The following is an 11,418-nucleotide window of genomic DNA, read 5'->3' as shown; positions in this document are numbered from 1 at the left end:
CAAGGCGCTGACTCGCAAGCCCCTCCTGCTCAACAAAGTGGAGGGCTCGCAGGAGGTGGTGAACATGGCAGCGATAGTGCCCAAGGAGGATGGGGTCATCAGCGTCTCCGAGGACAGGTACCGGGAGCGGGCGTCCACAGGTCCTGTGGGGCCGTGGCGATAGTCTGTCACCTCCACCATCACTCGTCGGTGTGATGTGACCCCTGCGGCGGGTCCTGCGGTGGTGGTCTACCACCACCACCATCACCGACGAGTGGTGGTACTGGTGAGTGATGCTGATGATGGACCACCACCACCATCACTGCTGTGACTGTAGACTCCACTGCAGGAGTCCAGGAAAGCCTCAGTGGGTTGCTGTGGTCCAGTATGGGGACATTGCTTTAGGCAGCCGCATCTGGTCCTGGAGGGGAAGGAGCTTGAGGCAGGGGTCTTCAGCTTGGTGTTTGTCTTCTCCTCCACTGCCATGTGGGTCAGGGCAGTGAGTGGGCTGGGGTGCTACCGAAGCTTGCAGGACTTGAGTGACTTTTCTTCACATAGTTAAAATGGAATTTGAGATCCCCTTCATCACAAGGATTGCCGGGGAGGCTGTGGAGATCTTTGACCTTGCCTAAAGATTGCGGTGGCATTGGCTAAAACAGTAGTTTTGGTTCCCGTTTCCCCTCTCCAAACGTTTCTTGGTAATTGTTTAAAAATACCATGTATCAGTGATAAGATCTTGGAGTTAATCCTGTGTTGTAAAGCTGCCAAAGAGGAGAATGTGTTCAGGCCATTTAGCTGGGCTGTGCGGGGTCTGAGGCTGCCCAGAGGCAGCTCTGTCTCTTCTGAAAGAGCTCAAACTTAATTCAGCCCTGCAGCTGGAGCTTCAAAACTACATCCTGAAGGTGCCTGCCATAAAAATAGGAGCTTATTTTTCTTGCGGAGTCCATAAATATTTTAAGCAGAGTTTCTTTGCAACTCGGGTGCATGGTGTAACCTGTGTCCCCAGCCTGAAAGACAAATGTTGACCAGTGTGTGAATATGTTTTGATTCTCAAGGGTTTTTTTGGTGGACTGTTTCTCTTGGATGCCTGTTATCCTGTTGAACGTCTGCTTTTATGTCTCTGCTAGCTTTCTGAAAAACTATCAGTATTTCTTTTATCTTGTCCTTGTCCTCACTGTAAGTTAGTTTTCAGCTAGTTGTCAAATATGTGCAAATTTAAGATCATTTAGGTTCATCTAAGCTGTGGTCTCCAAGTGAACTCTCATGCCTCATAGCAAGAGAAACTGAGCTACATCAAACAAGTACACTGTCAAAGGGTCTTTAAGCAGAGTTTTACATTGCTACGTGCTCATGATTTTATTGTCTTTACATTTTTTATGTATTTATTGTGAAGCTGAATAAAGCTTGAGTATGTTTTGGCGCAATGTAGCTTGTTAGGCTTACTTGGCCAATTCTTTTTATCTGTAAGAAAGTATTCCCGAAATTCATTTGCTCTTGATAGGTGTCTGTCTCAATCTCTGCCTCTCCCCCCCACCTTAGAAAAAATAAGTACCTTCTGCTGTTTTAGCATGTATGAGTTGTTGAGAATAGGTTGATGCTCCAAGTTGATATTTCTATGTAGAGAAAGGGATTGATCAGAGATCTTTGCTTCTCTAATAACTGAGATGTCAGGTTCAAGAAACAGGTGGTGAAGCAGAAACCAGGGGTTTCCCACTAAGAAACTCGCTAGTTCATGAGCACCATCCCTTTTCCTTCCCATCCCAGAGCAAACACCTGGTGTAGGTCAGTTAGGTCCTGCTTGCTGATGAAACTGGGCAAAGAAATCTGCTGCTAGATGTGCTGATAGATGTCTAAAGTTTTGCTGGCGATACAGGATAGCTCTACGGACATTAAAATACTGTAGTAAGTCTGGAGGTTCCCAGGCTATTTTTTATTTCAAGGCACTAACCAGCTAATTTGCCTGGTTGTGGGGCTGGTTTGCAGTGTCTTTGAGACACTATAAGCAACGATCATGCCTTTTATTTCTTTAGGCATGAAGACATTGATTGATGGCTTTTTCTTTCATTTTCCACCTGCATTAGCATTTTTATTGTAATTAAAAGGTTCAGAGTCTAAAACTTATTTGAAAAGAATAGCAGGTTGGGAGTCAAACTTGGAGGTTTTGGGATACCTGGGGTGGAAGCATAGTTTACCGGACTTTCAATACCTGTGGCTTATGATTAGGCTTGTGCAGATCCTTAAGGTACCTTATCCTGTTTGGACCTGCCTTCTAGTGTTAGTGTTGACGTGGTTGTTTAATGGCCTTGGAATGTGGAGGGCTTTTAGAGATTCCTGGAAACTGTAAAGGACGGTTATGGAGATGTTATCTGTCTCTTTACTTGTTAGCTAAATGAGTGAGTTTTGGCCGTGTTTCCCAACCTGTGATATGTACTGCTCATATGAGAGAAATGCCCTGAAACTTTTGCAGAGAGCTTCAGCTGGAACGACTTGTCATCTCCAGCACTTGCTTCAGGCTGGGGAGGATGGGTCTTCTGGAGACAAAGAGGAGGGAGTTCTCCATTGGCTCGCTGGTTAATGGCTGAACATATCATTGTTGAAGTTGCTAGTAGTCTTAACATACACAACAACTAGGTACCCTTTTAAAGGTTTTTTTTAGTGCATGATATGTCTCTATATCCGTAAACCATTCAAAGCAGGAGCTTGGTCTCTACTCTCTATTTTCTATGGCACCAGTGGTTTTATCTGGTTTTAAAAGACACGGAAGTGGTTTCAGCTATAGCTTGCAGACATAGTCATGTATTATATAGCCCTGAATCACTGTATTTGTAGCACATACATGCACGTATTTTAAGAAATAAAATAAAAGCTAAGTTATAATAGAGAGTGTGGTTATTCCTCATAAAGAATTGCATAGAGGGGGAAAGAAGGAATCTCAGGGGGAGTTTACATATTTAACTAGATTATCTAAACTTTACATAACCTGCAAGGCTGGAGCTTCTTTTCAGTGTGCATCACCTCTATGCTCTACATATTTTCTCTTCTGAATCCTAGTCAGTCATGTTAGTTGAACGATGTGGATTGTGTCCAAATCTTAGTTAATTTGGCTGATTCCTTACTAGGGCAAAATAGACTGAGCCTGTATGTCTTTACAGTACAACTGGTGTGTATTGGGAGGGATAAGATGTAATTTTATTTTGTGTTTTCCTTCTAAGGAAAAGGGATGCACCTGTATAGGCAGGTGAGAGTTAAAGGAGTGGCAGCATTTGTTATGCAATAATGAATAAATCTGATGCAGGAGGGCTATAAGAAAGAAATTATTAGCTTTCATCCATGCCAGCAAACGGGTGGAATTGACAGACACACATACCCAAAGGTGTAGAGTCTTGAGTGATCTACAGCATTGAATGCCCTAGGTGCTACACATGAAGCTAAAGTGGGATTTTCCTAATGTGCACAGATGGCCCTAAGTTGTCATCAGCTTCCTGTGTGTTAAAAGCATGTGCTACCATTTCAAAATTGCTAGGCATCCTTGACTTTTGTTGCCTTCAGAGGGAGGTGTGGGTGTTGGGCACGTCTGAAAAGTAGGTCACTGGCGTGTCAAGTTCAGACATATCTAAGTCCATGCTCCAAAGAAGATTTAGTGTCATTAATTTTACCTGAGCATGGGTATGCGGTGGGAGAGGTGCACTGACTCACCCAGCTTTCAGTGCAAGCAGTTCTGCTTGGTGTTGGCACACTTCTGTGTTTCTCAAGAGCCTGCTAGTGACATGAGTGCTAATTCAGTGTCCGATGTGCTGATCGTGTGTCACCATGCAAGACTGGCAGGAGGGGGCTAGGTGTCATCGTGGTAAACCTGCGGTTTGCCACTAGCCATCTTTTTTTCCACTAGTTTATTGTAGGTGAGGAAATCTTAGACATGTGCTGGTGTAGGCAGCTTTCCTGATAATTATGAACTCTGGTCTGTGCCTTCTTTTGGGTGGGAGTTCTGTGCTCTATTCCATGCTACAGACCTTGGAAATGTAGGTATTGCAGTCAAGAACTGTTCTCCTTAAAGTTTTCACAGGAAGTAAAAGCTTTCATAGTCAACTGAAAATTGTCAAAATCCTTTCTTTTTAAAAAACAGGCATTCTAGTTTCCTAGACAGTGACAAAACCTAGGAGAAAAATATTTATGCCGTAGGATTATTTTATTTTTTTTTTTAAGTACAGAGACCTTTGTCTTCTCCACTGCCTTGTATCATCTTAAGTTCCTTTTGAACTGAGATGTCTCAGGTTCTTTGTATGGATTGCTGTATAAACAGTGAGCCCAGACTGTTTGTCATGTACGTTCATATTAGTGTCTTCATCTCACATAGAGAAAACTGTGCAGAGCTTGTATTGTTAGGTTTGGTTTACAGTTTGAGGTTTTTAAATGCAGATGTGTACTTAAGAGGTTTTTAAATGCAGATGTGCACTTAAGCTGTTGTCCAAGGCTTGTCTTCTGGGTATGCTAACTAGCTAGTTTTTTAGGGGGTACAAAAAATGAATGACCGTCTTGTCTTGTGTAGATGAAATCTTGACTTTGCTAAACTAATGGTGAACTAGGAATGGGAATGTGCATGTGACAAGAAATGTGGGGGTTGTCTTTGGCATTCTGCTGACCTGCCTTCTAGCATGGAGAAGTGTGATCTTTCCACCCTTAAATATGTCAAAAGCAATCTTTTGCTCCTTGTGGTTTTCTTGTCCAGATCCAGGGCATAAAGCATATAGCATTATAGTTCATGCCTGTGAAATACCTCTGATGGAAAGGTTGGACTCTTCACTTGGTGCTGCATCCAGGCAGGACGCAAGGAACTGCAGACCCTGGGTAAACTCTCTGGGTTTCCTTTCTCCTGTGGTGGAGTGGTAGAGAGCAATTGCTTTGCAGAGCTATGGTTGCAATACAGGTTTGTAATTCTCATCTAAACACAGGGTTACGTCACTGACGGCCACTCTGTTTTGTGTGTGGCTGTTGGTTCATAGCAGAAGTGCAGGTGGTGTGAGAACTGATTTTGATGCTGGCTGCTTGTGTATGTTTCTCAGTCCAAACCTGTAGGTTTCACACCCAGGTTATTGCAGCATGAGCAGTAGTTTAAGCAGTGCAGAAGGCGTGGATGTTCTTCGCAGGTGTAAAAAGACTTGTCCCTGCCTTGGAGGTTCTTTAAATTTTGATAAAAACATCAGTCACCAATAAAATTGTTGAGAGGAAATACAGGAACTCTACATTAACAGTGCAAAAGTTCGTAAGAGACCTATTGCTGTAGATGTAACTTCTTTGCTCTGATTTTTTTTTTTTTAAACTAATTGGATGTTGCAACTTGGTGACTGTGTTTGGAATAAAGCTCAGGGTGGAGGTTAGTGCTGGCTGTGTGAGTGAAAGAAGTGGATGCTGGCAAGAGGTTTAAGAGGAGACAGGAGGTCCAAAAGCTCTTGGAATCAGAAATTGTTGCAGATGTTGAAAAGTAACTGTTCCTAATTTGACTAACGTGTATCCTGTTGAGATGCCAAAATCCTGGGACTAGCACATAAAATGTTTTGCTAAGTACTTGTTGGGGATGATAACCTCTACTTACTAACTTGTAGGAGACCTTGCAATGTTGTTTTTTTTTTTTTTTGTGGCACTTTGTGCCACCAGGAGATGACTTGTTGAAGTTTGCCAAAGTTTGTATATCCCTTCCCTTACGATGCTCTCCACTGAGTACTTGGTGTCAGTTAAAGATTTAAAGCACTAGCATTTAGTCTTGTCTTTCTGATTTGAGCTATCCTGCAACTGCTAGCTCATGTAGGTCAATGCACAAATTGCTGCAACTCCTGCAGTTGTGTTAAGTTCATGTCTTACCTGCAAGGTGGCAGCTGCAAAAATGTGATATGACGTGGCTTGGACCATGACTTGTACGGACCCAGTTTCAGCAGCGCAATTAGGCATCAAAACAGAGCAGAACATTAGGTGCTTGAGCATTTAGAGTCAGAGATGAGTGTTTTTTACTCGCCTCTCTGTTTTAGAGATTATTTTTTTATATAAAAGGTGTAGATGCATGTATCTTATCTTGCAAGCTTTATTTGGAATAAGAACAGCTACTTAATACACCTTCCATTTGCCTTATGGTAGCCTCTTTTTCCACCAGTTGCTGAACAATGCTCTTGAGTTGCAGCAAGTTTCAGGATGGTGCATCCACCTCCCATATTAACCAGTTCTCGTTTTTCTTCTTGTCTTCCCTGACCCCGTCTTAATTTCACTGGCATCTGCTTACATAGAGACTGGATCTCTCATCAGCGTGTCTCGTATCTGTCAGGCTTGGTGACCTTCCCCTGCAGTCTCTCCAGTTCTGCAGCTGAACAACGCTCCTCACTGAGAGGGGACTGCACAATGCCCCCTCTGTGTGTGCCCTGCGGCCCCTGGAAGAAAAACAAATGCTGGTTATGGAGTATGTGCAGTACAGAGTCGGCATATAGCTAAAAATGTACTGTTGCAGGAAACTTCTTGTTTTTTCTCCTTAAAGCTAAAAATGGCTAGAGGAGGCAGTGATGCTACAGTGTCAGACAAAGGAGTTGCAACGGTTTTGAAGCTACCAGGCTAGTTGAGTAAGACTGGTCTTTTATTGAGGGTCACTTAGCAGACTGAAGGTCTCAAATAGCATGTGAAGTTGTAGCACAATAGAAATATGTCAGTAGCTTGTTTGACCTACCTTATAGGATTTTGGTTATTGAGGCAGACTTTGTTTTTCCTTTCCCTCTCTCCAGCTGCACTGGTTCCTGTATGGTATCTGCAGACAGTGATCTGTGGACAGGTTTCCCAGCAACATCTTTCAGCTATGTGATAATACATGCAAGAGAACTGCTTGAAAGTGGCACAAGTTTTGTAAAATGTTGCTTGTAACAGTCTTAAGAGAAGTCAGAATATACTTGGTGGCTCAGGGAACAAATGGGAAAGAGAAAATGGGAGGGCGTAATGCAGGCACACGCTGCTTCTGTGCTCGGGAGCTCTAAAAACTTCATAAATGATGCACAATGCTGTAAGGAGAGCAACTGGCATTTGCACAAGTATCTTCTGTATATCGCTCTGTTCTGTGCCCCGTAACCTCTCAGACGTTGGAAGGCCGTTCTCATAAAAGCACCCCAGAAGCCACGTTTAATTGCCTTGCTCACGGTGCTTCCGTCACAAACCTGTCAAATGCGAGTGGTTTTATATAAAACTCTGCCAGTATCCACATGTATTTGCCCAGGATTCGATGAGAATTGCAGTAGTCCCTAGCATAGTCTGTTGCAAAGATAGGAGCAAGAAAAACCACAGCTGTTTCCCTTCTGCATATGGTGTGAGGGAGTGATAGATGCAGCCGTGGTGCCGCAGGATGCGGCAGGCTGGGATGGGGCACTGTCGGAGGGGACGAGAGTCGCAGCCGTGGGGTGCTGAGAATAGCCACACGCAGTGGGGTGCATCCTGTTCAGCAGAGCCTTGTCCTGCATGGGTCGTTTTAGGAAAGAGGAAATAAAACTTCCTTCTTCATACTTTTGTGAGGTGAAGTATGAAATGCAGTAACTGGGAAAACTATAAAACAAACATCCACACGGTAATGGCAAGTACCCCAGCAAACAGGTTGGGCGAGTAGCTGGAGCAAGTCTGGAGAACAAAAAGGACAGTTTTGTGAAAGGAGAAGCAGGAGAGGGCAAGTTTACCAGGCAGCCCTCCAGGGAGGGAGCTTTACATAATCATGAAACCATATGCATCTCTCAGGGTTCTTCGTATGTCACAGCCTGCGTGCCTGATGGCTTGAAACTGGGCATAAATAACGGCCAAAATGGATATTTGGCTATCAGAAAGCAGGTAATTAATTTTGCAAATTAGACTGTGCTGAATTTTTAGATAGATAAAATATAGCCTTCATCCTCATAAGAGGGAGAACAGTTGTGGAGGCTGGGTTAAAAAAAGTGGTGTTTTAATTTTTCTGTTAGTCAGGCTGCAGGAAATAGTGTTGTGTAACTAACCTTGGCCAGACTTTGAACATATGGGCTTTGCTTGTCATACCAAGTGTATTCACCACTTAAATTAAGTTTTTCAGGGAACTCTTAAGGTTTTGAGCACTGAATCGAAGGCAATGCCAAAGCACAGTTCTGGGTAGAAGAGCACTGCTGTTCTGCTGCCAAGTTTACAGAGAAGTTTGATCTAATGTTGTCTTTTATTCTCCAAATCCTGTACCGTTCCCTCTTACTGTGCGGTAAAAGATCAGTGTTCTTAGCAGGTTTTTGAAATAATGGTAGTGATCGATCAGCCCCAGAAGGCAATGCTTTTGACCTTTACAAGTCTGTAATAGCAGTTTCCTTAGGAGTTGAGTCCCGCGGAGAGAAATCTGAGAAAAGGCTGTCCTAATGTGATTTGGCCTATTTTGCCACCACGTTGAATTATCTGGATTCAGGTGATAGAGCAAATACAGTGCCCTGTCTTGAAGGGATACGGAGAGAAGATCCTTGCCTGTGTTTAGAATGTGACAGATAATGAGATTTTGCACCTCCAGCAATGAGTGCAAGTTTGGTAAATTTACCTTTGGCTTTGAATTCACTTATAATAGCAAATAAAGGCTTAATTGTATTCTTAAGCAGGTGGTGCATCTGCCCTTTGGAGTACTTCAGGGTCTTAAAGTAAAGAGCTTTTTTTTTTTTTTAAGCTCTAGTAAGGTCTAATCATGAGTTGGTGCTAAAGCTTTTACTTTAGCTTAAAAGGTAGTAAGGTATAGTGAAAATATAATCACATTTATGCAAGCTAATGCATGCTAGAGGATGGGAGATAAGAGAGGTTTGTGGTGTTGGTTCAGAGGAGTGGTACATATCCTCCTGGTACAAAGGTTTCAAGATTTAGATATATAGGTACCAACAGTCTTTGACTTCCACACTATTTAGCTTATCTGTGGCTTGGAATAAAAAACATATAGGCAGTGACTGAAAGAGGAAATCCAGCAGGTTTATTGTGATGCAAGATAAGATGAAGCAGGAGAGCACTGAAAATTAGTCTGTTGTGATGCTTTCCTTCTTGTCGCTGTTTAGCCTTTCTGAAGCAGTACAGCAAAGCTTATCTTATAGGTGTCTCCTCTGACTTGGATGTGAGAACATCTACACTGAGGTTTGCTTCCTTGCAGATGTCAGCTGACACTGCAAGGTCAAGTGTTGAACTCAATATTCTGTAAGGTATTTGCCTATACGCATGTTTCTGGGCCGGTTTATTACACAAAGATCCAGAAGGGATTGCCTCTTCATTTCATACAATTGCCCCTTATCTCAGACAACCATGTAATGTAATCCCTTTTAAGAGACAGGTCCTCATTAAGTATTTTGCCCCTTTTATGTATGTTGGAAACTTTAGGAATCTGTGCTGTGAAACTGTAAATGATGGCTTACATTTTATTTGTAACTAGTTTGCACTCATTTTGCTTATGTGCTGAATTATCCTTACTTTACATATTTTCTTCTTGATCGTGAGTGTTATTAAGCTGTATCTTCTTATTTCCCTACTCCATGCCTGTTTTCCCATTTTATACAGGGAAATTCTGTCCCCCCTCTCAGCTCTGTTTTGCTAGAGCAAACGTGGGCTATGGAGTCATCCAATGAGTGGTTCAAATTGACATTGCGAAGGCCTCATGTTTTGCAGCACCGTGTGCATGGGATAGAATGAGAGTAGAATTTCCAGAGATGCTTTCTGCTTTGATGGTAAGGACATAGCCTGTGGTCCAGCCTAGCTTCTACTGCATGCAGGGTTGACTAAAGACAGCTGCAGCATTCTGATGGCAGGGGAGATCCTCTACATGTTGCCTTGGCTGGACTTACAAATCATCCCTTTGCTTCGATGTCTCTTTCAGCAGCTCTGCCAGCAATAAGCTGTTGTCAAAGGCTTATTGCACTTGTGCAAGTACTGGAAGTCCAGTAGGAAAGTTCATGCCTGTGCTGTTCTCCAACGTCAGGCATACAGCCCTTGTGCCTGCTCCTGTCCTGTTGGCCCCATTGCTTCAAACTCCTGTGGCACAGGAGTCCTTGGTCAGGCAGCAGCCTCAGTGTAGCCTGCTTTCTGCCAGCCAGGAGCTCAAGGGGAGGTGGAAGGACCTTTGCTGAAGAGCCCTGTGTTTGGCTTCTAGAGATGAACGGTCTCTATGCTTTTAATGTGGCATGGTAATGGTTTACTTTATCAGTATCTGCTTCTGCCTGTGCTAAAAACTAGAGGTTGAAGTAGGGTAGTGCAGTAGTACTAACATGGGGAAGAGAGGACTAAAGCTGGTTCAGTACTAATTGTGCTGAGGGAGGAGGGTGAGAAGATAATGTATCTGTCAAGTCAAAATCGACATGTTTGGCTTTATCGTACCTTAGGCCCAGACTAAAGTTATATAATGACTGGAATTAAGAAGTTGATACTTTTTGTTGCAGTGAAATGATGCATTTTATTCTGTTCCACTGAGTCCTATTTTATGTCCCATTCAGTCAGAATAACTATAATTAAGCTCCAAAAGTGCATGTGGGGTCTACCAAAGCCTTGCCTGGGCCAGTCTGTGTGCTGCCTTAGCAGCTGAGGCTTTTAGCACTGTCTGACAAGCGAAAGCCTGTCTGATATTACCTCATGTTTTCTAGGTTGTGTTGCATCTGAAGTCAGGAGTAATAGGAGTTTTTGAGACTGCATTAATTGCCATTGACAGCTAAGAGGGGACATATGCTGGATTTCTTCAGCCAGGAGAAAGCAGGGGAAGGAGTTAGTTTAAGCATATCAACTCTGATGGGTGGTAGACCACTGTACTTGGCATAGAGTGTTACGTAGCAGGGGTTGGTTACACAATATATAGGCACTAATCTATTTCTGAAGAGCGCGCTCTCTTCCCTTCAGGAAATGAATCAGACTTCATAAACAAATCTCTTCTTGCTAACTTCTGCAACTGCCAGTAAATCAGTGGGAATAGATGAATCCATCTTCATGCTCTCAAAATATCAACTAGTAAATGATCCTGCTGGACTTCACCATGGATATCAGTTCAGTCTCATACAAACACTTACTGAAGCTTCAGGTTCACACTCTGATTCCTGTTGTCGCTAGGTTTATTTGTAGCCAAAAAGCAAAAGCACATAAAAATTTGGAGAGCCTGCTGTGATGCTTGAAGTCCTGCAGCAGCCTGAGCTGCAACGCAGCGGCAGATCATAGAATCATTAAGGTTGAAAAAGACCTCTAAGATCATCGAGTCCATCTGTCAACCCAACACCACCATGCCCACTAAACCATGTCCCTAAGCGCCTCATCTACACGTCTTTTAAAGACTTCCAGGGATGGGGACTCAACCACTTCCCTGGGCAGCCTGGTCCAATGTCTAACCACTCTTCCAGTAAAGAAATTTTTCCTCACGTCCAATCTAAACCTCCCCTGGCGCAACTTGAGGCCATTTCCTCTTGTCCTTTCGCC

At 43.3% G+C, this 11,418-nt stretch overlaps 1 protein-coding gene across 1 annotated transcript in view; it reads left to right on the top strand.

The window, feature by feature from the left end:
* Positions 1-6: 6 nt before the first annotated feature.
* WDFY2 (WD repeat and FYVE domain containing 2) overlaps positions 7-11,418 on the top strand; it is a 69,426-nt gene continuing 58,014 nt past the window's right edge. Inside the window, exon 1 of the mRNA XM_009319943.1 lies at positions 7-117. Within this exon, the coding sequence (XP_009318218.1) occupies positions 65-117 (53 nt within the window). The 5' untranslated portion in view covers positions 7-64. The remainder of the gene's footprint in view (positions 118-11,418) is intronic.

Source organism: Pygoscelis adeliae, unplaced genomic scaffold (assembly GCF_000699105.1).
Source record: "Pygoscelis adeliae isolate BGI_AS28 unplaced genomic scaffold, ASM69910v1 Scaffold32, whole genome shotgun sequence".
NCBI lineage: Eukaryota > Metazoa > Chordata > Aves > Sphenisciformes > Spheniscidae > Pygoscelis > Pygoscelis adeliae.
This window is presented reverse-complemented; position numbering and strand designations above follow the sequence as displayed.